Below are 27,611 nucleotides of genomic sequence, written 5' to 3'. Positions count from 1 at the left end.
GCCGCAAACGCACACATTCAAGTTTTTTTTTTTTTGTTCCTGCTAAACGACCAACAAATGTCAGAGCTTTCTTTTTTTTTTCTTTAAAAAGTTTTCTACAACAGTAGGGGGAAAAAAAATAAGCATCTGATTTAGATGGCATCATTGCATGAGCTTCCTTGTTTATTTGTTCCCAGCTATTGGAAAAAAATAAAATAAATTACACTCAACATTAAGTTAAAAGTGAACTTGTTGAAACGGTTTGACCACATTGTGACCGAAATGTTAATGCAGGATTTTCAGGCTGTGAATCAGGCTGGGAGTTCCTTAAAAAAAAAAAAAAAGAAAATCATACTTTATGCACTTGTTCTGATTGAGTGATTCAGTGTTTGTCTTCGTTCTAGAAGCAGAGGGAAGAGGAAGGGCCGAGTACGACAGTTTTTCTGTACAGTTCGTTAGTTGCTGTGTGGCCTCTTCCTTCAACCCCCCCCTCGTGTGCAATAGTATGAGGAGTAGAGAGTGACGCTGCTCTCGCCATCTCTACACAGGACTGGACAGAAACAGGAAATGCAGAACAGAAGCAGACTGAAAATAAATATCTCAAATTAACAAACATTTGAAATGAAAAGAACAAAAAAGTGGAAAGTTGATTTGAAATGAAATGACAGGTTTGAAGGAAAATTAATCTAGATTTTTGTTCTTTTTAAGGTAGACATTTTTCTTTTTGGACACAAAGTGTTGAGGAGTGGGGGAGGGTGGTGAATGAAAGGGGGAAGCAGGTCCGACAGCTGAGGCAGAAAGGTGAGCAAAATAGTGGTGACGCTTTCTCAAAGCAGGAACGGGTTGGTGCTCGCTCCCGTCGTCCCTCCACCTCCAATAGATCCTCCTGCTCCCATCATTCCCCCTGCTCCTGTGGGCCCCCCCAAAATCTGCTGAGGGGGTGGCATGGCTCCGGATCCCAGAAGAGTAGGGACCGGGGGTCCCATTGGAGAGAGCCCGCTGAAGGGCATACCCATCGGGCTGGCCTGCATCATGCCCAGCCCCATCCCAGGAGCCCCCATCCCTACACTCATTGGCCCCAGGCCCATTCCTGGTTGGACCATGCCCAGCATAGGATTGGGAGGCACAGGACTAGTACGCAGGCTGCTCAGGCCTAAAGACGAGGGCTGGGGGGAGATGGAGGTCATGGGTGGGGCCACACCGAAGGGGTTTGAAGAGACTGGTGTTGGTGAAACTCCCCTGCTGGAAATAGTGCTGCCTGGGGTCACTGCCATGCCAGGTGCAGGAGACGAGCCTTAGACAAAAACAAAAAAATAACATTGGTCGGTTAAATCTCTTTAGTCTAAGAAATTCTCAATTCTTAAAATTAATGTAGTTAACAGAAATGAAGTTAATTATTAATGAAGGAGCTGACAGAATAGGGGTATACTTCAGATATAAAACAGTCTTCTCTTATATTCTTATATGTCTGCTTGGGCAAAAAAATAAGTAAAATACTTTTTATCCTACAATAATAAAATCTCATCTTTATCTACAGTTCACTCATAGAAAAAGTCTCTTAAAGAAAGAAAATAAACAAACAAGCCCTAAAAACTTATTTAATAAATACATTAATTAAAACCTAAAGTGCATATCTGCTTTACTCAAAAATTACATTAAATCTAAAAGGTATGCAAAGATATCACTAATAAGGAACACATGCTGAATTCATAAATAGCTATGTTTCTTATTTTTAAAAACCTGTTGATTGGGCTTCCTTTCGACAATATGCAACTCAGAAATCTGACATTTTTAGCACAGATGCAAACTCTGTCATGATCTGAGCAGCGATCATGACATCAGACTGAACTAGAACGTGTGTCTGGAAGGTGAGATTGGTCCTCAATTATTATCCTGGATTCACATTGAGAAACTTTTTATCTAGTTGTCTGTTACTTAATGTCTAAGAATATCTTTAGGTCATTTATCTTATTTTGCTCATTTAGAACCTCAGCTTCTAAAATGATCCAAACAGTAGGTTTTATATTTTATGTAAACTCTTTGGGTTTCTCCCGTTTCTTTACCTTAGTTGTTCTCTATGTTCATGGATGTTATGTTTAATGTTAATATAGTGAAGTTTTTAATGAACTGTAGTCTGTCTTAAACAAATCATTTAAAATACAAATCTAGTAATCATTCCCTTTCCTATTGGTGCAGTTTTATTTCTGTAAATTAACTGTATCTGGCTAAAATAGAATAATGTTGAATTTTGCTGGACAGTGGCCACTAACCCCTGAGTACAATGGGTGTGTATTTGCTGCAGAGCTGAGCTGGATGCCGTGAACTTCCTCAGTATTCTTTAGATGTGCCTGTAGTGCAAATGATATCTCACCTGTGTTCTGAAGAAAGGGGTTGTTTGATGAAGACGACGAGATGGAAGGAGGCGGCGGCTGTTTCGGTTTGGGTTTAGACGACACCAAGGAATCCAGATCGACGAGCGCTGCGTTGGGGCCGAGGAAGGACTCTGGAGTTTTACGAACAGGAAGTGAAGAGCCGAGTGACGACAAGTCAAAGGGAACCGGAGAGCCTGTGCCGTCGCATCCTGTTGTTGAAGAGCCTCTTCTCTCCGGATCCCCTGAGAGAGAGAAGGTGAAGAGGGGAGTGTGTGAATGGGACACATAACAAAAAAGCAAGCTGGAGACTTACACACAAAAGTTGATGAAATGTGAGACAAATGTTGGGTGATGTAAAATCTGGAAAACTGGAATCAGTACCTGAGTGTTTGTGGATGAATGTAGGTTTAGTTGTGAATGTACCTGTGCCATTAGTGTGTTTGGCGGTGCCACTCCAGATGTCAGAGGTGATAGGGTCAGAGGCAGGCCCATCCCTTGCCCAGGGGTCCACCGGTCCCCCGGAGGAGGATGTGCTGGGTGGCACAGGGGAGCCCCAGGGGTCGGCACTGGGTGGGGTCACAGCTACAGGGAAGGGGAGGAGAGGAGATGCAGGGGAGGGTTGGGTTAACGCAACACCTTGATGGTAGAACACAGCATGGAGGGAGATGAAAGCTGAGCTGGGTTCAAACAGAAGCACTGCTCTCTCCCTAACCTCTCCGATCCTACAAACTTCCTGAATAAGGAAGAGGAGGTCAGCTGTTCTTGCTGCTGCTTATCATGACAATTTAACTCCATAGAAGCTCTGTAGAGGTGAGGGAGAGATGGCTGGAAGAAACCTCAAATTTTTACAAAGCCAAAAATGGAAAAGGGCAACAGAAGAGACAATGTGAGAGACAAACAGCCCTGAACGGAAACAAGAGGATAAAAATCCCTGGTTTAGACACAGATGGAGGAAGGATTTAGCATGCCTTCTTTCCTTCACACAAAATGAAAGCATGTAGGGGCCGTTCAACCAAATATACCCTGAACATCAAAATTCAACACAGGCCTAACATCCAGGGTAAATTGGACAAACGTTCAGCTTAGAAGAGTTAGTCCTCCACATAACCATGGGACTACATGCTGCACAGAGCAGCATTGGAACAAACTACAGTCATTTAGAAAGGTTAGCTTCAGTGGGCAAAACAACGAAGCTTCTAATATGGCTACATTTTTATTATCTTATATCAATTTTTAGGCTGATGATTCTGAGCTATATTTATATATAGACCATGACTGCATGCAAGTCTTGATAAATAACAAAAACCTGGATAAAAGCTGCGTAAGATGAACAACAACTGCTATAAATCTATCAAATTAAATCAGTTAATCTTTTTGCTAAAAGGAGCATTTAAATTTTCAGTAAACTTGCAGAGCTCGGAAATCGGCCGATTATTATGTGATAGCCCTGACCAGTGACCAGCCAGTCGTTAAGAACAGTCGTGCTGTTGATGAATTTTCTTTTTAGCAGACACATCTTCCTCCTACGCTTGGTCCATTCAGGGTGAGAACATGGAGAGGGAGCACTACATCCGCTCTACTCTACCCGTATCTCCTGTTTGGTACCTTACCGGCTTGTTTTGTTTGTATGACTGCGATTGCGGAAAACAACTCGTGAAGATGGACCAGCTAGAGGAGCAAGGTGCCTGAGAACGCTGGGACCCTTTTTTCACCTAGATCCCCGCTCTTTTTCCACGATGAAGACGATGAACACGTCCCCCCCCCCCCCCCCCCCCCCCCCCACACTTCTCCTAGGATGATCAAACAAAATTACTCCTCTGCCATGGCGTAGTAATATAACCAACCAGAGGGTATCGCAATTCAGTATTATCAGCCGTAGAGTTATCAATGCTGTTTTAAGGTCTGGGCCTGGCAATGAATTAAAATTTTTGGAACATTAGCGAGGCGGTAGCGTGAGTTTGGAGCCAAGATAGTGCTGCGGGAAACACTGCAATACTAACATTACATTATCACACCGTACTCTCAGTCACTCAGTAACTTAGCCTGTGAATTCCTAGCTAGCAGTTACTAGCGTAAACAAATAGGCGCTAACGTTAACGTTTACTAGGCTACTTCAGTTGGCTTACTTAAAAGTCTATGACTTGCCCTTCATGTGACTCGACAGCGCAGACTCGCCCATTGTGAAAAGCTGCACATCTTTTTTGCAGACTTTACAAGAGGCAACTCGTGGGGGTTGTTCCCGTTTAATCCATAATTTGTATTTTGCATCTTCCAGCCAACATTCATTGAAACGACAACCTCCCGGCACGGTGCAGTAGTGGTTTCATGGGGACGGAGTCACACATGGAAATAGAGTGGCAGATCGCAGTCACACATAAGCGAGCAGGTTTCATTTTCGTGCTCTCCAACATTTTATTTCTCCATTTAATAAACACACGATTCAGTTAGATAGGTATTTGTTGCGAAAGAAATAGTTAGAATTTCAAGCATTTTCTAGCATATCATCCAAAATATAAGCACTTTTCAAACCTCAAAAACACAACGTCAAAATTTAAGCGTTTTCAAGGATTTCCAGCACCCGTACGAACCCTGTTTTTATAAGCCACCTAAAACCTGTTAAGAGGATTCCTGATTCATGATTTATCAACATTATCTTCTCCATCTTTCATTTTTGGTGTGAAAGCTTGTCTCCGCTGCCTCCTTTACTAAAACAGTGGTCCATTCATGATATTTTCTAATCTCCTATAATTTTGATTCCTAAAAATAAAAATGTCAATGTACCCGAGACAGCAGTTGAAGAATTTATGGATTTAATGTTGCTATCGTCCATCAGCAGATATCGATTTTCTTTGATTGCCCCAAAAATCCTGATTGGTGCAAGTCTACTTTTTATAGGTTTGGCATTAAATCTATTACAGGTTATAACTATCCGAGTTTTAAGTTATTTCACGTGAGCTTCGGAATCCTAACTTCCAAGGAATACCTTTGTCCGATTTAATGTTTTTATTCTCTTAATCTAAAGCTACTGAGATTTGTCTCCCAAGCAGATTGAAGTTACATTAATGGATTGGTCATTTGCATTTACAATGTTTCCTTTGGATAAAAATGTTTTGGAAGACTTCCCATTAAGAGACATTATAACCTGTAATTGAGATGCCTGAGGCAGAAAGTAAGAAACCAAATGCTGAGACAATTTAACCAATTAGAAATGTTTAGGACCCCTCCACCTTAAAGTCCCACCCTGAGGCTTCAACACAGTCTTAAAACTGACTACACCTCAATGGACTGTTTAACTTGATGTTCCCACGCAGATTAAATAAGAGGCAGAGGGAAGGACACCACATAAAGACATTGGTCCTTGGAAATGGTTCCTGTGGCTGAATTTACCCTTAGATAGATGACAAGATAATGACATGACTGGATGCCAATACACACGGTTTTGAAAAGAGATCATAGAGTTTCGAATGACAATAAGCAAAGGTCTTGGGTATTCACATCCTCTTTCAGCAAGAAACAGACTTCTGTTTGACGGTTTGACGTCCATCTGTTCAACTACTGAGCAGATCTGACAACAAACTAGAGCTGCGGCAGCTTACCTGAGTTTCCCCAGGGGTCGACGTTGTTAACTTTATGGGACGACTCCCCCCAGGGGTCAGGAGGTGGAGCTATAGAGGGTGCAGCTCCTCCACCCCAGGGGTCAGTGCTTGTAGGGGATGTGGGTGAAGCTACTCCCCATGGATCTGTGGGAGCTGCACCCCATGGACCAGAGGCTGAGGGGCCGGAAAGTGTGAGAGGCGGTGAAGGGCCAGCAGAGCTCACAGTGGCATTAGCTGGAGCTCCCCAGGGGTCCACTGCACTCAGCTCCATTAGAGAACCCTGAACAACAAAAAGAAAATAGATTAGTGGTATTATTATTACTATGTTGCTCAGGTTAATGCTGAAAATGTGGCTTACAACAAGTTTATCTCAGTAGTTTTGTCCAACCTAACAACCAACTCGGAATAAGGCCCTTTAGGCTAAACAAGATTTGATGATGATTATTTTTAAAAAGTATAAGGTATCAAAAATGTATGAACTACACAGAGTTTGGCAACTTCTGACCTTTGATTTGACAGCAGATTTTGTACTTCTTCTAGTTGTTATGAAACAATTAGATAGCTAAGACCTGCCTAAGTGTTTTCCCACAAGAGCTGTGAATCTCCTGAAGTTCTTCAGAGTCATCATGGGCCTCTAGGTCGCTTCTTAGATTAAAACCTTTGCCCTTTTCAATTTAGCTTACCTAGAATGTGTTTGTGGTTTCTAGTTGTGCTTTCCTCCTGATAAAATAGACCTAGCAGACCACTGATGTGTGTAAAAGTGTGTGATATTGTTTTACAATGTTAGCCAGCACTAAATATCTCTACAATGTTATCCCTGATTTGTCTGCTGTGTTTCTTGCTCTTTATATAGCAGTTTGTTCACTGATGATTTTAACAAACCTTTGAGATATACATAAACGCACTCTTCGGAATACTCCAGGTAATAACTATGCTATGAATTATAATTAATAAATCACAGCTAATATCATGAATTGATTCAACTCAGGTTAAAACTATACTTAGCAGCATATCGCCATGTTAACTCAGACCTCTTCTGGTTTTGGTTTCTCCCTCTTGCTCTCCTCTATGGCCATCTGCAGTCTCAGGTCATCACCTCTCCGAAGCCTCTCCTCCTGCCAATCACAGGCTAATGTTAGAAACTGAAATAACAAATCAGATCAAATAACAGATCAGTTTACAATAAAAAAAAATTGAAAAAAAGAAATTTGAACTTATGTAAAGAAATCCTAAGCAAACAACCCAATGGTGCCTCCATCTCATGAGCATCAAAATCATAAAAACGATTAAGACGCAGAAGTAATCTACAGACTATTTTAGACATCTTATTAGATGCAGCTAGTTTTATAAGAATATGTCAACTTCAGTACAGTTATAGGATAAGATAGACTTTATTAATCTCACAGTGGATATTTTTCACCATCATTATACTTGTGCTGCACTTGGTCAGGGACTGACTGTACAAAGTAGAGTCTAAAAGATTCAGGCTATCAGCTCACAGAAGAAAAACGTGAAAATGTAACCATTATCATTCAATAACAATCTAGATACATTTCTACCTAATGCCATCTTTCCAGCCACTGCATTACATGGTTGGCTGAATATCAGTGAAACCAAGAAATACCCTTAATAATGTAAATATCTCAAAAAGCAATGTAAGGCTTTTATAAATCCATTGGAGTATCTTTATACTTTACCCACTCTAAGAGATCAGACATTGTTGTTGCACAAAAAAAACAAACTCAAAGAGAAATTAACAACCTAGAAAAAGTGTAGCGAGACATAAGCTTTGTTTCAAATCAGTCCAACAGTTAGATACATGCTGTCACAGAGGGCAAGAGGGAAGAAAGAGTAATCAACTTAAAACCCACTCATAGGTTATATCATTTGTGTCTGTCATGCACATTTATTACTTTGATCACTGTTGATCAATGATTTAAAAGTCGATATTTGATATGCAGAGCTGTGAAAAGAAGTTTGTCCTTCAGAGATTTCCTCTTGTTTGTCACATTTAAATGTTTCAGATCGAGTTTATTTTAACATTGAAGCAGTAAAAACAGGACACAATTTTAAACAGTTAAAGAGCAAAATATTCTATCCACACCAGTCAGGTATTTTGTGTAAATATACGCCTCTTCTCTTTTTTGGAATATGAATTAAGTGATTAATCACCATTTTAACTTCAATAGGACGAGCTACATCTAGGCCTTAATAAAGCCTGTCCATTAGAAAGGTCAGGAAGTCACTTTAAGTGAATCTGTCTAACAACACGAAGTAGACCAAATTATGTTAATCTGTAAGTTGTCAATCCTTGTTAGAATTTTAAAACAGTAAGAAACAAAACTCCCAGATATCTTCTGGGGGGGTAACCAGTCTCCTCATTCAGGAGTATTGAAAATAACCCTGAACAACATCTAAAACACTGCAGGCCTAAATCGCTTAAGTTAAGGTCAGAATTCAGCACAATAAAAACAGTTCTAAGGTTAAAGCTAGTGGTGATCAAAATAACAAAGGCCCATCTCGCTGCATATACTGAGGCAAAAACTTTTATTGGCTTTCGAGGCGTTTACTTTTCCTCATAGGGCCAGGATGGTGTTTTTTTGCCTTCTCCCATTGCTAATCTTTAACATAAATTTGAAACTGGATTTTCCATTTATTTGAGTCTAATTTAAAATTTGTTTGAAACATTTAAGTGTAACAAAAAAAAGCAATAAAAGGGACAATATTTAAGGTTCAATCACACAGCACTGAATGCATTTGATGGATGAAATCAGGTATCTTCATGTGTTCTGTGAGTCCAAGCAATTTAAAAGAAACAGCAATAAAATGCAAACTCAATCACCTCACTAGAATTATAATGGTCTGATTGAAAAATATTCAGGCAGGAAAATGCCAAAAATCATATTAGCATCAATTAATCAGTATTTAGTTTTGAGTCAAAATTTTTGATGACAGAAAGACAAATAGTTGATGATTGGCCTTCCACTCATTCTCTACCCCCTGACCTGTTGTTGCATCTCTTTGCTGAGAGTGATAGCATAGCGAAGCTCTGCATCCTCCAGAGGGTCCGCGTTAGTCTGAGGGAGGTCAGCAGTTAAATAGTGAGAGCAAAGCTATGTATACTGTTAAAGGAAATAAGATCCTTAATATTCCTCTGTGAATACTGCTCATCCTTAAATGTGACCGGAACCAAAAAAAAAGCACAACATAAAGTACCCCTTCTGGCCAGGATGGATCCATTCATTTACCTGCTCTGCCTCTTCTTTACTCATGGCCAATGCCAACTGAAGCTGTAGGTCTTCCTCTCCAGTGCTTTGAGGCCATGCCTGGTCAGGATCTCCAGAATGCGAGCCCATAGATATGCTGCCCCCTAGGCTGGGTGCTGAGGGGGCTGAGGAGGCTGCAGCACAGACAACTAATCATGAATAAAACAAACCCCTGTTCTGAGACGGACGTATCGGCGTCTGTTCTCAGTTATCTCACCACTGGTGGTCTGTGCCATTTTCTCTTTGGTTTTAAGGGCATGGATCCTCTCTTCTCTGAGTTTTTCTTCATCTTTTAACAAGGTCACCAGCTGTTTAGCCTTCTCCCTTACATTCAGACCCTGGACGCAAAAAAGAGTAAAAAAAATATGACAGGTTTTAAATAATTTTACACAGTGTTTTTCAGGTAAATTGGACAATAGTCATGCAAGCACAAAACATAGATTAATAACATTTTGAGACTTTTCTTGCCTAGGACAGGAAGACTGTAAGGGTTCATGTCTTGAGCTACAAACTAGGCAGTCATGGAGGAAAACCAGTGAGATGCTTTTAAAACTATAAGACTGGGGCACAGGTTCTTATTTTAGCAGCATAACCACCCTAAATATTCACCTAATGGTTCAGATCAGAGTATAGTATTTAGTGAAATGCCAACGTCAAAGTTCTGTCCAAAATAAACGTAGGATTTTCATTAAGTCAAATTAAATTAATCAAAATATGCATTTGTCATGCATCCAAATTTAATGGTCCAATCTTGAATTCACGTTTTTGTCAGAGGGAAGTTGTCATATTTACAAATCCATTGTACATGAATATAAGTTAAACAATTTGAAGACCACTGATGTTCTTCCTCGTACCTCACAGTTATGCAATCAACTGTGTTCGTCTGTTACTATTGTAAAAAAAAAAAAACTACATAAATGGTGGGCAGGTAGAGACCTTTTGCTTAGTACATTGGCGACACTGTAAACTGTGTTGTTAGTGTAATAACTCATTAACTTCACTAAATAATTTATTACCAACATCTGGCTGTATCAGGTTGTGTAAGAGGTCAGAAACACTTTAATGCAAATTGTCCTTTAATGAATCAAGAGGCAAGTCAATGTTTGCCTACATTCAACAAAAGGACATCAAATTGGTCAAACATGTCAACTTTCTTTTCAGGTTTGGAAAAACAAAACAAAAAACACGGTCTTGTTTGGTTACCTGGTCTTTGCCGTCCCGGTCTATGTACTGGAAATCCTTCAGGGTCTGGACTGCATAAATGTTTTCTCGACACTGCTGGGCGACACGCTCTGAACCCGTCTTGATCAGATACTCCATAAGAGTCATAGCCTGACAGATGATAAAAAAAAAGCCATTAAGATCACCTGATGAACTTTCTCCAGAAAGAGAACGAGTAGAAACTAAAACAGGTGCTTTATTCTCAGATAATACCTCATATCTCTAAACACTTTTTGGTAAGTTAGAAAAAAGTGGAAAGCCAAAATTAAGATACATCAGGAGGAAAAAGCATATTTGATAAACTTTATGTTTAAAGGTGAAGGCATTTGAGGACATCCAAATGGTATCTTCAATAAATAAAAAAAAACAAAAGTATGACAGTAGAAAGTACCATCATATTTTGCCAAAGCTATATTCTAAATTCTTAAAGGTATAGTGGAGGATGTTCTTTTTTTGGGTGGATCATCATAATAAGTGGTCCTCCTAATTGTCAATCATCCTGGTAATATGTTTCTGTAAGGCCGCCCTATGTGCTTGTCCCCATTTTCACTTACTGGTGGCGAGTCTGACATAGTGGGAAAATTGAAGGTCTTTTGGAAAGTAAGCTGTATGAGCAAACAGAGTGTGCATGAGGAGAAATTGGCTTGTGCATGCTCTTGCATGTGTTTAATAGGCATTCCTTCCTGGGAGCGGATACAGGGTTGTGCATGTGCACATTTTTTTTTTTTAAGTGGAGAGGGCGAGTCTTTTAAAAAAAATCTAGAAAATCCTTCAATATACCTTTAAAGAAACAAAACATTATATTATAGGATCCCAATGAACCTAAAAGTATCCAGTCCTGCTTTGCACAGGTTTCCATATAATTTAATTCAAGTATTAAGTATATTACAAATATGCAAAAGCATGCTATGCAAATTTTGACATTTTGATATTAACTTGTACATTTTGGTAAATTTACATTTTCTTTATAACCATAGTTTTCTTACCATGTGAATTTAACATCACTCAACATTCAGTCTATTTTACATTCCATTTTTATGTCTTATTTTTTATGTGCACCTGCATGCTCTTTTGTTGTTCTCCCATATAGTCACACAAATGAAATCCCCCACTGAGGGACAAATAGGAGCATTTTAATCTATTCTACCCCATGACTAAAAAGCTGTAATGTTTGGTGAGAAAAGATGAAATGCTATAATACAATTAGGTGTTTAAAACAAAGAGATGTTGATTGAGGCTTTAACAGAGCAGGAGCGAGCCAAACCTTTGGTAAAAAGGAAGAAAACAGAGCTGATTGTACCAAAGTTGTTTCATTTAATCCTTTGGACAAACAAAAACACATTTCGAGAGCTGTTTATATAGCTTCCTGTGACAAACCCAAAGTAGATCAGATCAGTACAAACAAGTGAAAGTTTAGAGCTCATTGAAAGTTAATGGGGATGATCACATTCAAACCGATTTTACGCAGGGGGGGGGGGGGGGGGGGGGGGGGGGGCTTCCTGCTGTGTTTGTTGCTGTGAAGTAGATGTTAGATTCCAGACTTTTTAAGACTTTTCAATGCCACTTCAAATAAAAAGTTAAGACCAACTCCACAATACACAAGAAAAACCTCGTTGTGACAGATTTACCCAAAATGTTTATTTTAACATAAACCATTACTTTCAGGCCCAGTAGAAATTTTTCAAATTTTGAAAAAAATTTCTTATGGAAATAAAAGTAAAAACGCTCAAATAAAGACATATTTTTAACAACTACTGATCTGAATTGTTTTGTTTTGTTCCCTACTAAAAGTCCACAATACCCCTGCTCTCATTGTATCACCATCTTATTGTAGGCGTACCACCAAACATTATCCAGAGAACTGGTGCCTCTCGTGCTGTTGATAATGTCTGAGATGGCTGTGAGGCATTGCAGAGAGAAGGGTTGAACAGAATGGAGAAATAACTGCTGCTTCTCTGTAACTTGAGTTTGACGCTTTGTTTCACGCTTTGCATGTGTGACTTCACTGCATTGACTCCTGTTGTGTTGAGCTTAAATGATTTCTTGCACAAAATACACCGTGCCTCATATACATTCAGTGGAGCTGGTTTAAGACAGGCTTACACAATGCGATTTTTCAGCCTGATCATATGTCGTGTAGTGTACAAGGGGTTACGAGGGGCAACCAGCCTCTCACGACCACCTCCCGATCAAGAATCGTGAGGTCGGGAGCAAATCAAACGTTTTTGATTTTCAGTCAACCGTCGTGGGCAAATCACTCAGTGGGCAAGCGCAAACCAGGATTCTTCTTCTTCGTCCTCCTTTCAGATGAAAACACTGAAGCATGGCCGGGGTGTGGGTGAAATGGAGTTCTTTCTGTAAAATTGACAGACCGTAGTAGCCACTTTTGCTCAGCCAAGTCTTTGTCCAAATACGTCGCCGCATTTTCTTCTCAGGTCTTTCAGCGCACAAATTGCCAAGGCACCACGGTTAACTCTAATGAGCTTGATATTCCTCTTTACTACTTGGCTTTCGGATAGACGTGTCAGAGTAGCTCCATCTCACTGTGGAACTGTGAACTCAACTGTGAACTCACACTGTAAGACGAAACCGCAGGGTTTCGTCTTACAGTTTGAGCAGTGTGAGCTGCAGCTGCGTAGAACGATTGAAAAAATAAATAAATAAATCGCATGCTCGGCTTTAGCCATGCAGAAAATGTTAAAATGTTAGTGGCGCATCATCCTAAGGTCCGGTCGCAACATCCTTTTTATTTTTTCCACTAATGGCATGAAACTAATAATGGTTAAAACGAGCCATTCCGTTCATGTAAAAAAAAAAAATTATTGTTAATTATTTTGATGTTTTATATATTAATAGTTTCAAGGCCTATGAAATACTGATTTAAGACATTTTAATACCAATTAAGACCTTTGTTTTATATTGAAGAATTCAATACCTTTTAAGACTTTAAGGATCCACAGGAACCCTGTTTTAATATTACCCTGACGTAGTCCTACTCAATTCTAGTCAGAATATGAGTCTGATACTGCTCCATAGAGCTGCGATTATGGGGCGTGTTTTGAACGAACCCGGGAAAAAAATGCCTCTGCACTCAATTGGATAGACCTGCAACCAATAAGAGCAACGGAGTGCGTGACGTATGTTAAGCGACGCATAGTTGTTGTCAACAAAAATCAAAGCGTGCAGTTGCACACCTATAATAAGAAGATGAGCCTTGATCGCGTTTCTCTGTTCCTCTTTTAAAATTAATTTGCTGTCAATATCTTCTAGAACAGACCTAATAGCAGAATCTACACACCTCAACTCTCCAGCGGCAGCCATTGTTGTTGTCACCCAAGCGCGCTTTGGTCACGTGGTTGATTATGTTACTGTTGATCATCTGTCCATCATCGTATAAAGCCCGCCCTGACAATTTGATTGGCCCGCCAGATATTGTGCTAGCATACTCGCGCTACTGTTGAGCAATGCCAGACCGAACTTCCCGACCTCAAACGTTGTGGGCGGGACTAAGTTCGGAATGGCACCCAGGCTATTTTAATATAGCCATATGAACATTCTCTATGTAATCTGATATGAGATGCTGCACAGACTTGGTTTCATTTATATAATGCGCCAGTGTGTTTTTTTTATTTTTTTTATGACTTTTCTTAATCTGTCCAAGTCAAACGTGGGAAATTGTTTTAATTTGTGTAGCACAGAGACCAAAGTGAAAAAAAAATTGCGCAGATCTGCCCACCCTGCCTTGTTGTAAGGCAAGCCAAGGCAAATGTATTTGTATAGCACAATTCAGTACAAAGACAATGCAAAGTGCTTTACATGATTAAAATATAGGAAAATAAAACAGAATCAAAGCAAGTAAGAATAAAATAAGAAAAAATAAAATAAAATATAAAAAAAGCAGCCTCTCTGTGTGACATGGGAAAAAAATTGAATTGGGAGATTAAAGTCCTACGCAACTGGTGTGTTCTGGTCTTTAGTGTTTTCACTTTTCAACAGGCCCATACAACTGAAACAGAGCGCACCATTTATGCACCTATCTCTAAGGATGGTCAATAGAGTAATGATATAGCTCAGTTTGCGAGGGGCTACGGGCATAACTCACACAACAATCAATTGATAGGTGGACAGAATACTGTCAGTCTCTGACAATATGACACTAGTCAAGGGATTTGGTTTAACCCTTGCATATCCAATGGCAGAGAGACTTGATTTCAAACACTTCTGAACCGTAGCCACCTGGACAGTATTGCTCAAACTAAGCAAAAGCTACATACCTTGTAAACATGTCTCCAGTTCTTTCCATGGTCGTTCAGTCGTTTCCAAACCATGCTCATGATTTCTGAGAAAGCCACAACATTGTAGGTCAGATCTGCTATCTCTGACATGAGAGAGCTGCTGGGGCCCCATGGGTCATTGGACGTTGCCTCTCTAACCTGAAAAACAGAACAATAGGAGGTAAATCTTTAGCGACCTTCACTCAAATGTCTGATCCATGAATTTTGTATTTATATTATATGCAGTATAAAAAAAATATACACAAAAAAAAAATGAGAAGAGTATAACCTTGATTTCAGCCTCTGAATAGTTGTGGACGATGTTCTTTACTTGTCGCCGCAGCGAAGAGGTCGACATGGCAACTTTCTAGCCGCAGACTTCTGGATCAATCTGCACAGATACATCCAGGATTTAAAATATAAAGGAAACTTAAACAAGTGAAAGAGGTAGGGACATGGGCAGAACTTCAGATGGGCATATTCAAAGAAAAGTAGAGATTTGTATTAGACTTTCTTTTAGTTTATGACGTTAACATAACAAACGGCGACATACATCTGTTACTCAAGTATGAAAGAAAGGGTGTTCCTCTTGGTAAACCTCTGTTTCTTAACCTCGTCCACCACTCATTCATGGAGAGTTTTGTCTCGGTTTATCTTTTTCTTCCCGTGGCAACATTTGGTCTGAGAACCAAAGACGGTGGACGATGGAAACTGCAGAAAGAGATGGAGAACAAAAAAAGTTTAAAAAAAACAAAAAGACCCTAGATATATACACAGGACAAACAGTATTAAAACCACCTTAAAATACCCACTTAAGAATACAAAGCACATAGTCAGCTTGAAATATCACATGATGTGTTCCTGACCCCCACATGGTCAACAGAGAAAGAAGGATTTCTTATATTCTGTTTCAGATGAGGAGATAAATGTCTTAATTGTCAGCCACACAAACAGGAAAGTCACAAGGTTTCAGTTAACATGAAGTGGAAACTGACACGGAGAGATAACATTTACTGAAGTAGTTGCTTACAGATTTCTCTCAACTATTGACTATTTGAGAAAAAACATAAAACAAGCTAATTATATTTCAGTAGGGAAAGCAAATCAAAAGAAAATACATTACCATGATTTTTGCTAGAAATCTCCACACAGCTGTATAAATTCAATGCCTATTTCTACATATTCCACACATACCAATAATTAAAACCATTACATTGCCACCTGGTGGTTGGGTGTTCCAATTTACCCCACCATTCATAAACCAGGTACTTCAGACCAGGTTAGAGATATTTATGAAAGCTACATAGGCATTCAGAGCTCAATTAACTGTATAGCCATTAAAACTGGTATACAATATATTTTTTAACTGTAGATAGATTCAATCTGTAAGGGATTAAAAGTATTTAGAGGTGTAGTTGTTCACTCCTTGTACAGTGTTATGTAGTAAAACTATATAACTACATAACACTGTGGGCTTCAGTCAGTCTGATAAGTACAGGTGCTGGTCATAAAATTAGAATATCATGAAAAAGTAGATTGATTTCAGTAATTCCATTTAAAAAGTGAAACTTGTATATTATATTCATACATTACATACAAACTCATATATTTCAGATGTTTATTTTGTTTAATTTTGATGATTACAAATGACAACAAATGAAAATCTCAAATTCATCATATCAGAAAATTAGAATATTGTGAAAAGGTTCAAAATTGATGGCCCCTGGTGCCACACTCTAATCAGCTAATTAACTCAAACCACCTGCAAAAGCCTTTAAATGGTCTTTCAGTCTAGTTCTATAGGCTACACAATCATGGGGAAGACTGCTGACTTGACAGTTGTCCAAAAGACGACCATCGACACCTTGCACAAGGAGGGCAAGACACAAAAGGTCATCGCTAAAGAGGCTGGCTGTTCACAGAGCTCAGTGTCCAAGCACATTAATAGAGAGGCGAAGGGAAGGAAAAGATGTGGTCGAAAAAAGTGTACAAGCAAGAGAGATAACCGCACCCTGGAGAGGATTGTGAAACAAACCCCATTCAAAAATGTGGGGGAGATTCACAAAGAGTGGACTGCAGCTGGAGTGAGTGCTTCAAGAACCACCACACACAGACGTATGAAAGACATAGGTTTCTGCTGTCGCATTCCTTGTGTCAAGCCACTCTTGAACCACAGACAGCGTCAGAAGCGTCTTGCCTGGGCTAAAGAGAAACAGGACTGGACTGCTGGTGAGTGGTCCAAAGTCATGTTCTCTGATGAAAGTAAATTTTGCATTTCCTTTGGAAATCAAGGTCCCAGAGTCTGGAGGAAAAGAAGAGAGGCACTTCATCCACGTTGCTTGAAGTCCAGTGTAAAGTTTCCACAGTCAGTGATGGTTTGGGGTGCCATGTCATCTGCTGGTGTTGGTCCATTGTGTTTTCTGAGGTCCAGGGTCAACACAGCCACATACCAGGAAGTTTTAGAGCACTTCATGCTTCCTGCATCTGACCAACTTTTTGGAGATGCAGATTTCATTTTCCAACAGGACTTGGCACCTGCACACAGTGCCAAAGCTACCAGTACCTGGTTGAAGGACCATGGTATCCCTGTTCTTAATTGGCCAGCAAACTCTCCTGACCTTAACCCCATAGAAAATCTATGGGGTATTGTGAAGAAGAAGATGCAATACACCAGACCCAACAATTCAGAAGAGCTAAAAGCCACTATTAGAGCAACCTGGGCTATCATAACACCTGAGCAGTGCCACAGACTGATCGACTCCATGCCACGCCGCATTGCTGCAGTAATACAGGCCAAAGGAGGCCCAACTAAATACTGAGTGCTGTACATGCTCATACTTTTCATGTTCATACTTTTCAGTTGGCCAACATTTCTATAAATCCTTTGTTTTTATTGGTCTTCAGTAATATTCTAATTTTCTGATATGATGAATTTGAGATTTTCATTTGTTGTCATTTGTAATCATCAAAATTAAACAAAATAAACATCTGAAATATATGAGTTTGTATGTAATGTATGAATATAATATACAAGTTTCACTTTTTAAATGGAATTACTGAAATCAATCTACTTTTTCATGATATTCTAATTTTATGACCAGCACCTGTATCTGAACTTTGAACGCTGTTGCCAAGTCCATGTATCTATTTATTTAACAACAGGTAATAATACTCCTTATCACTGCATCCCCTGCAAATGGCCAGAAACCAATGTACCTCAAGGAAGAGAGCACATTTAGACAGAGAAATGGAAACCAGAAAACAAGAGGATGTATTCTTCTGGGATTGTAGGTAATTAATAGTGAAGGGATTGACAAGTGGTGCAGAACTGTTAAAAATGATTCAAGATTAAATATTTTTATAAGCATAAATTGTAAAGAGCAGCATACATTTGCACAAAGAGCCAGACTGATTGGCGTTTTTTCAAAGCTATACAATAAAATTTCAGTTTGTTTATTGCAGAAAACGTATGCCCCGTCAGAATAAAAAGGCTGAATAAATCAGAAAGAGCTTTCAAACAATACTACAGCTACTCAATACGGTTTAGATCTAGTTTTGACAGGGTTATTGTAACCTACAACGATGCTTGGATCTAAACCATTCTTCTGGTCTAACTGTACATTAATGGTTGCTCTCTTGCAGTGAGGTAATCCTTGCTCCCATTGTCAATATTTCCCCATCTGCTAATGGATAGTTTTCCTGACTTGCTCAATATTTTGTTCGTCCACTTTTCTCATTATAACTGACAAGTATTCTGTCATTGGAAAAATCGAGTCCTTCCCCCAGCATGATGCTTCTACCACTATGTGCACAGTTATAGTTTTTTTTTTGCCACACACAATATTTTCAGTGTAGATCAGAAATTTACTGAAGTTCCTTTGGTTGATTTTTTTTTCTCCCCTCCCCTGTTATACTTGCAGTAGAGATTATTAGGGCTTCATAAATTTAAAGCTGTGTTACAAACCTTCCTCCATCAGAATAGAGGGGAAACAATGCTCTTTGAGCTTGGTATATTATTCTATAACCAGTTTAAATGGTAATCCCTAATTTATCTGGGGACCACCTCTTTTTTTAATCAAGACATTAATTTACTAATGTATCCTACTAAGCGTCAGAGCCTCCACAGGACATCTCCATTTGCGCTGAGATTAAATACATCCAGTTGGGATCTTTTTTATAAATGGGTAAATCATAAAGAATTGACGTGACACCAACTTAGGAATTGCTGCACCTTAATGGAAATACAAGCTAGTGAAAACCAAACTACCACAAACTAGTTTTTACAGATCCAGAACGAAGCACAATGTCCCCAGATACCTTTAATAAGGCCTATTGTCTGATAAGAAAACATTAAGGCAATTGGCATTTTCTTTCCACATCAAGTCAATAAAGGTATTCCAAAGCAAACACTTTCCATAAACAAAGACGGAATAATAATGAATGCGGTCAAATTGGTTCTGAGTGAAGTTGTGTCCAACCCCTTTTACATTTACAAAAGCAGGGGAGTGAATATAGTGCATAAACAAGAGGAGGGTGAAAATAAAACATGTTTTGATCACATATATAATCAGACTATGTCAGTATTTGCTTTGCTTTCCATATAGTAAATTACCCCACATGTTCGCAATTAACTACACAATGGAGCTTAACATAAGCAAACAATGTTATGATGACAAAAGCTGAAGAATTGTTTATCTTCATACAGATGAACAACTGATACTTGCCGTTAATAACCCTCCTGTTGAGCTGCTCATGCTGTTGATATTAAAAATTTTGAACGACTTCTTTCTGAAGCAGAATTAAATGTGTTCCACCCTCCAAATATTTTGGCTAATGTGTCTCTGATCTGACAACATTAAGCCTTTATTACATAATATATAAACAGAATTCCTGTGTCTGCTACTCTTTCTAATACAAAATCCTGGTAATGTTGTCGGAGTGCCCTCCTGCAGGGGAGACTCGCTCCTTCCCAGGACATGGAGAGATCACTGATTGGTCAGTTGCTGGTGAGCCTCTATGACTAACTGATAGGTGGCGTCACGCCAATTAGTTAGAGGATTTCATTTAAGAGTTTATTGGTAAATGGGACTGAAAACATATGGTACCTACACTAAACTACGTTTTCATTTAAAAACAAATTCTGAAAAGAAATTTCCTTTGCCATTCACTTTCACTATGCATTGCAGGGTTTATACAGGAATGAGTAATTCTAATTTAATACTTTTTAATGCTCTTTGAAATAATTTTAATGACTTCAAGAAGTACCCATGACTATCATATAGCCTATCTATATATATATATATCTATATATCTCTCTCTCTATATATATATATATATATCTCTCTCTATATATATATATATATATACACTATATTGCCAAAAGTATTTGCTCACCCATCCAAATTATTGGAATCAGGTGTTCCAATCACTTCCATGGCCACAGGTGTATAAATTCAAGCACCTAGGCATGCAGACTGTTTTTACAAACATTTGTGAAAGAATGGGTCGCTCTCAGGAGCTCAGTGAATTCCAGCGTGGAACTGTGATAGGATGCCACCTGTGCAACAAATCCAGTCGTGAAATTTCCTCGCTCCTAAATATTCCACAGTCAACTGTCAGCTGTATTATAAGAAAATGGAAGTGTTTGGGAACGACAGCAACTCAGCCACGAAGTGGTAGGCCACGTAAACTGACGGAGCGGGGTCAGCGGATGCTGACGCGCATAGTGCGAAGAGGTCGCCAACTTTCTGCAGAGTCAATCACTACAGACCTCCAAACTTCATGTAGCTCAAGAACAGTGCGCAGAGAGCTTCATGGAATGGGTTTCCATGGTCGAGCAGCTGCATCCAAGCCATACATCACCAAGTGCAATGCAAAGCGTCGGATGCGGTGGTGTAAAGCACGCCGCCACTGGACTCTAGAGCAGTGGAGACGCGTTCTCTGGAGTGACGAATCGCGCTTCTCCATCTGGCAATCTGATGGACGGGTCTGGGTTTGGCGGTTGCTAGGAGAACGGTACTTGTCTGACTGCATTGTGCCAAGTGTAAAGTTTGTTGGAGGGGGGATTATGGTGTGGGGTTGTTTTTCAGGAGCTGGGCTTGGCCCCTTAGTTCCAGTGAAAGGAACTCTGAATGCTTCAGCATCCCAAGACATTTTGGACAATTCCATGCTCCCAACTTTGTGGGAACAGTTTGGAGCTGGCCCCTTCCTCTTCCAACATGACTGTGCACCAGTGCACAAAGCAAGGTCCATAAAGACATGGATGACAGAGTCTGGTGTGGATGAACTTGACTGGCCTGCACAGAGTCCTGACCTCAACCCGATAGAACACCTTTGGGATGAATTAGAGCGGAGACTGAGAGCCAGGCCTTCTCGTCCAACATCAGTGTGCAACCTCACAAATGCGCTTCTGGAAGAATGGTCAAAAATTCCCATAAACACACTCCTAAACCTTGTGGACAGCCTTCCCAGAAGAGTTGAAGCTGTTCTAGCTGCAAAGGGTGGACCGACGTCATATTGAACCCTATGGATTAGGAACGGGATGTCACTTAAGCTCATATGTGAGTCAAGGCAGGTGAGCAAATACTTTTGGCAATATAGTGTATATATATATATATAGATATATATATATATATATATCTATATAGATATATATATATATATATCTATATAGATATATATCTATATAGATATATATATAAACACGGCACAATCCTTCCTCATCTTTACAGTATACAGGCTGCAACCATGTCCTGAATTCCTCTTTTCCCAGCCACTTTGTAGAAATTTGCATTTTCCTATTCTCTAGCTTTTTCTCCGCCTTGAGCTTCTTTTCCAAATATACAACTTTACGGTCAGCCGGAAGCAGTTCCACGCAAACATACTGAACCACTTATATCTGATATATCTTACGAATTTGTTTTTATAAATGTTTTTTTTTAATAAAGCATTTTTAATGTCACAATAATCACATTTAATGATTTTTAATGCCAATTAAGGCCTTAATTAAAAAAATTATAATCTAATGACTTTTAATGACCCGCGGAAACGCTGCAGTGCTTTGTGTTACCTTGTTACAAAAGAGATTTGGTTGGAATTTGATAAAAAGGAGAGAAATTTCCAAGTGGTTCAAATAATGTTCTTTTACTATTTGCCAAACGGGTGAAAACTTTTATATTGATCATAATAATCACAGCTTTTATCCTGCTGATGGTTTAATGAGACAAAATGAGTTATATCTGCAGCATAATGGCCCATCACACACCAACTCCTGAACATTGTTTATACAATATTGCTTTCAAGAAAAGCTGAACAATTGGTGCTGACCAGGTGCATCCTTGCATTGGCACTATCTGCAGATTCTCATCAAACAGGGAGAGAAAGAACAGTGGGAAAACTACAATAAATGAAAAGACCTTCTTAAGTCTCTCTTTTAGTCTTAATTTTCCTTGCAATATATTCAGAATATCTTCAGGAATGTTTTTAGTAACGCTGTGTAAGGATAAAACAAATAGTGTCTTCAGCTGCTCCCTCTACCCTCTTCAATCTAGTAATTTAATGAACATCGTCTTATAATTATGCAGGCAAGCATTGCCAGGTAACCAAAGTACAAAGCTGTTCTTTCTCTTCCTTCATATTCCAGGAAAACCTTGTTATTTTGCTGCACTCTGACACAAATGAACCAAAACACATGAAGACTAAGCTCTACAAAATCTCACTAACAGATAGCAAGAGGATGTTTAGACCTACTACTTTCTCAAAAAAACCTTCATATTATCTGTAGTTAAATAGGTTTGTAAGTTTGGCTTTTGGAGTAAGAAATATCCTATCAGATACATGGTTTAGTCTTAAATTCTGCTTGCTGCATACAAAGTAGGAAATCAAATAAATCAAAATTTAAGAGCACCCTACATAACTAGACATAAAAACATTGCTGTAAAATCAGTTTAGAGACTCTTGAAGCTCTATAACAAAGTTAATATACGCATTTTAATCCATAATAAGAGACATAACATGTCCTTTGTGTCCCAGTCAGACGTCAGCACTGTCCCGGACACCTTCAGTAACTATCAGATTACATCAACTACACTTAAGCACTGAGCTCTCAACCAGAGCATACACACCCCTTTATTTCACATCTACTAACTCTATTCAGACAGGAAATTACAACATAAATGAATGGGTTTTCAATAGAGATACAGGTAAATACAAGAATAAAAAACAGCCATGCTCTGCCTCAATATGCTGCATTAACAGCAGACCCTCTAAATCAATTTTTTTCTTTTTGTGTAAATTAAAGTCTTAACTCCAAAAGAAACGGAGCTCAAAAAAAAAAAAAAAAAAAGTCAAATTTGGTTGATTTATAAGGTGGTACATTACTTATACAGATGTTCAGTGAGCAACATAAACAGGCTTGTTTCCAATAAGTGCTTTAAAGTCTCAAAGGATGGAGTCTAGTTTCTAATCTCGTCAAAATCAGTTCTGAAACCAGGTCATCAGAACCTTACAAATGCATGACGGAGCCCTTTGAATAGTAGCCTGCTGTGTTATTGTTAGGTTATCTATAGGTCCTTAACTGATCCACAGAGGACTCAACTAAGGTACACATTTGAAAGTATGACCTTTGCCTAATTCTTTATAAAAAACAATCCATAGTAAGAGGAAACCAACTCATTTTTCTGACTGGATTTATAGTGAGAACTGGTTTCTGCATCTGGTTTATCTAGTCTAACTTACATCTGTATTTTCAATCATTCAAAACGCTGTTCTTTGTTTTGTTTGCCTTCAAAGGTAAATATTACTATAGCTAATATTTCTATAGCCTGGAGATGCTCTAAGGAAAGTGAAAGCAGTCCCTTCCACTTCTGGTAAAAAGCAGTTCTTGATTCTGGTGGTATTAAAGAGAAGCAGTATCCTGGTCAGTTGATATTGAGGTTTTGTTGACAGAAAAATATTTACAATATTTTACAGAAAACTCTCAACACAAATTGCATGTCAAAACATCATCCCAGCAAGGTCCCTGCACATTTCCAAATTCAAAGCTACAGATTTTTTTAAGACTCCGCTAATAATTCCTACAGTACTTGCACTCCGTAGTGATTACTTTGCAAAAGACGTTTCATTTCAGATAATACAGTTGAAAATAAACTAATGCTAAGCACATAATTTGATTTAAAATAGAAAATGGAGAACCAAAAAACAGGAAATTAACCACTCTCACCACATATACTAAATGATCACAGCCTCTGTGTTTTAGTCTCCTAAAATAGGAAAAAGAAAAAACAAAACAAAACAAAACATTTACTCTCTTCTGAACAAGTAAGCTATCGTTTATCCCTGTTTTCAAATTAAAAAATCAAGATAGTTATACTAAAATTAGTTAAATAAATCACAAATGAATAGCATGGTGACTATGTGCATTTTATCAATTTTAATCAAAGTAAAATCCTTCCTCTGTGCAGCTGTTGATATTTGGTAGATACTCAAATTTTATAATAACAAGTTATTTGCTGCCAGGAAGGGTTTTAGATACATTGTGTACAATGTGCACCATTTACTAAAAATATTAGAAATTGTAGACCCTCTTTTTGGGATTTACAGCTTTTGGTATGCCCCAATTTTCCCAGGGAAACTTCACTCAAATGTTCAAAATTTGCCAATCTGGTCTTCACCGGGCCGCCATCTTGAATTCCACTTCTAGTTTCTCGTAGGTAAAATACAGCATGAGGAAAATAATGTGGACAAGCTTAGAAGAAATAAAATTAACAATAGAAAATAATTAATCTGTTGTTTTATTCTTTCCTTTTAAACATCTGGTACTGGCCATTAAAAACTAATATTAACAGATCTTTACTCTATAGAATGCTGTATATAGTTGGTACAATGTTAAAAAGGCTGCATGATATATAGGAAGCATAAGATATGGGGTAATATTACTTAATGTTGCTATGACAACATAATTTGCAATAAAAATCAAGTGTAAATGTTGACTTAAGGTTCACTGCAAACATAGATGTCAAATTTATTAGTGGCCCATGCAAATAGATGGTAATAACTCAAATACAGGATTTCCATCTTAACAAAGTGTAACAGTTGCATTATCTACTGACAAAACACCTCAGTTCTGATCCAAAGCATCATCCGATACATTACTTCCACAGTGACCTTAAATGCAAGGGAAATACTTAAACCAGCGATGTGCCAATGTGGTTTTTACTGATCTTCAACAATTAACAAATGTCACTAAGATACTTTTCAACCACAGGTAAAAAAAAAAAAAAATTGATAAATAAATAAACAAAAAAAAAAAAAAAACAACAACATATTAAATATTGCCTTGTCTACAGCCCAGGTATTTTATTTTTTTGGAAGGCTGCAAAGCAAAGTCGCTCTTGTTGTATGGTCTCTAATCTTCTCTTTTTATATTTCTGTCTGTGTATAATTCTGCAAGCTTTTCTTTGCATGCAACTATGCTACTAGCATAGCTCAATGTTCCCACTGTAGGTTAATAAAGAATATTCCCCCCCTCATCACTCCTCATAAGTTTTGATTTCAACCTTATCTGACACTACATTGATGCTCAATCTTGTGCATGTTGTACTGCCCTAATTGTTAATTTTGAGGACATCCATCCCTATTACAGAAATATTTCCTTTGAATAATACTGCAAAATTGAGGTTAGTTATGATTATGTAATAATGCCTAGAAAAACCGATATTTCTAGAAACATTTAATTTATAATATTTAAAAAGCCACGCATTAAAGTTAAGCCTAAAAAGTGTTCTTGCCTCAACACCAATATATCACCTATCATAGCACCCCCCCACCCATTAAACTTACTCGGAGATAAGGGAAGCAACCGTTGGTCGCCCAGTCATTCAACTGCACTTGCTCCTGTCACACCTATCAAGTTGGGAGGCTAACGAAATGTTAGCTATCAGTAAAACAGCTGATCATTTTAGCAAGACCTGGCAACAAGCATGTACTCCACGGTCATAAACTCGCATTAAACGACAATCACTGCACCTAAAGAGTCTTCAACTGATAGGAGAAAGTTAAAGAAACCACCCTAACGATAGCCGAAGCAAGCAACTCTTTCCCCAAAGCTAACCGAAACTGTACACTAGCAGTTTCTTACCATACACTAGCTTTTTAAGTGAAACACAATTTACAAGACGGAACAGAAAATGTCCTAATAAGTAGGCAACGTAGCATAGAACAACAATAGGAATCTCATTCATGAGACTGAATTATTCCCCTCTAGTTACAAGGGTTAAGGTTACCTGTCAGTTTGACTGATGAAGAAATCAGTGGCTGCTAGCTATCTAGCTAGCCTCGAATGCTAGTATACATTTGGCAGCTTAACTGCTTCTCTGAACGGGTTTTAGATGGCAGAAACACGTCCGGGTTTAAGATAGTGATGACTATTTTTACCCAAAACACAACACCACGCGGACTGTTCGCAACACAGCACAATAAATCCATAAATAAAGTATGTACTGACCCTGTTGAAGCCAGAGTGTACGAGGAGATGGCCGAATTTCCGCTTCCGTTCTCGCCTACAGGAAAGACCGCGCCTCCTGTCGCTGGGTTCGCCTGCGACGGTAGTGGGGCTCATGAATAATTTAGTGTCATTTAAAAAAAACAGACAAAGCAAAGGAAAAGAAAGGACACCTTCAAATTAAACGATTGTAACGTAACATTATAACCGTGAAACACGCGACTGTTAAACTCTTTAAAATGATTGAACGTATTTTAACTAGGTTTGCAAATAATATTAATCTTTGAAGGACGAAAAAAACCCATTTGTAATTTTTTTCATTTAGTTTTTGTTCTCTTTTTTAATATGAGGAGCTTAAAAGCAGTTTTGTTAGAAAAGAATGAATGAGCTTAAATAAATAAATTTGGTTAGGAATATCTTTATTTATACCTAGGATTTTAAATATAATAAACATGTATGTTTCTGATGTAATTATAGATAGATTTTTTTTTCTACCCATAATACAATATATTGATTCTAACATATACCTCAAAAGTCAGATTAGTTGAAGCAGTCGGCAGAGGCATAGCCAGAAACATTTTATAAGGGTGGCCAGGAAATAACCAATGTATACTGAGGGGGGGGGGCAAAAGTGGATAGGCACCAGAACCTCAGGATCAATCTACACAGTTTTTTTTTATTTTTTTATTTTATATACTCTAATAATCTCAAGTTCCAACAGGAACAAGCACAACGTCCATATTTCTAAATAAAGACAAACTATAGTTTCCTACAGCCTTTGCTAACTAATAGATACATATATTTAAACATCTGTCTAGATAAAAGGTATATTGGATAAAATTCTTTCAGGTTTGAGTTCTGGAGCAGACATCTTTTCCATCGTCATTACTTACCTACTTTTATCAATATCCTTCTGCATTAAATTGATATTTACAAGTACTAATATCTACATAAATTGATAATGTAATAGGTTTTTATTAAAATAGTTGTTTAAAGCAGTGATTCTTAACCATAAGGCCGCGGCCCAAAGTTGGGCCCTTGTGGGCCGCAAAAATCTTTCAGTTTTGCACCTGTGGGCCGCAAGGGCCGTGGGACTGCGTGCAGCTTTCGACCATGCGGTGGCGGTAATGCTCCAACTCCTTCTCCCATTCACAACTACGTAACCTGTGTGAATCAGGATTCTCCATTGTGGCCACAACTAAGACCAAAGCCCGAAACAGACTCAGAGCAACTCTGGAGGCTACTCTGAGAGTGAGCCTTTCTCCGATTCCACCCAGACTGGATCTGATTATGTCTCAGAGGCAGGCCCAAGTGTCTCATTAAGAGGTGAAGATAAAAGGGAGTTGTATTATTGTTAATTGTTATTATTTGTGTCATTGTTCATTTGTCACAGATATAAAGAT

The 27,611-nt window shown here is 38.5% G+C and overlaps 1 protein-coding gene across 2 annotated transcripts; it reads right to left on the bottom strand.

Moving 5' to 3' along the window:
* Positions 1-666: 666 nt before the first annotated feature.
* epn1 (epsin 1) lies at positions 667-26,304 on the bottom strand. 2 transcript variants are annotated; one of them, XM_038284526.1, is made up of 13 exons: positions 26,212-26,304; positions 15,262-15,419; positions 14,998-15,099; positions 14,709-14,867; positions 10,417-10,545; positions 9,431-9,551; positions 9,196-9,347; positions 8,953-9,024; positions 6,979-7,062; positions 5,948-6,227; positions 2,775-2,933; positions 2,351-2,593; positions 667-1,273 (listed from the first exon to the last, which is right to left on the bottom strand). In XM_038284526.1, the coding sequence occupies exons 3-13, from the start codon at positions 15,064-15,066 to the stop codon at positions 807-809; spliced, it is 1,935 nt and encodes a 644-aa protein (XP_038140454.1). In that variant the 5' UTR covers positions 15,067-15,099; positions 15,262-15,419; positions 26,212-26,304; the 3' UTR covers positions 667-806. The 2 variants fall into 2 exon arrangements, with proteins under 2 accessions (XP_038140454.1, XP_038140455.1); XM_038284527.1 differs by lacking the exon at positions 8,953-9,024.
* Positions 26,305-27,611: the final 1,307 nt, after the last annotated feature.

This window comes from Cyprinodon tularosa, unplaced genomic scaffold, assembly GCF_016077235.1.
Source record: "Cyprinodon tularosa strain WSP-4 unplaced genomic scaffold, ASM1607723v1 ctg2, whole genome shotgun sequence".
Classification (NCBI taxonomy): domain Eukaryota; kingdom Metazoa; phylum Chordata; class Actinopteri; order Cyprinodontiformes; family Cyprinodontidae; genus Cyprinodon; species Cyprinodon tularosa.
The sequence above is the reverse complement of the archived record's forward strand: the minus strand, read 5'-3'. Positions and strand labels throughout refer to the sequence as shown.

What these genes read in the sequence shown, in the direction of transcription:
- epn1 (XM_038284526.1), bottom strand. Translation starts at nt 15,066, where the DNA reads ATGTCGACCTCTTCGCTGCGGCGACAAGTAAAGAACATCGTCCACAAC. An exon ending in AATGGCACAGACCACCAGTG is followed by an intron (nt 9,348 to 9,430) that starts GTGAGATAACTG and finishes TCTGTGCTGCAG; the next exon opens with CCTCCTCAGCCCCCTCAGCA. An exon ending in CAAACACACTAATGGCACAG is followed by an intron (nt 2,594 to 2,774) that starts GTACATTCACAA and finishes TCTCTCTCTCAG; the next exon opens with GGGATCCGGAGAGAAGAGGC.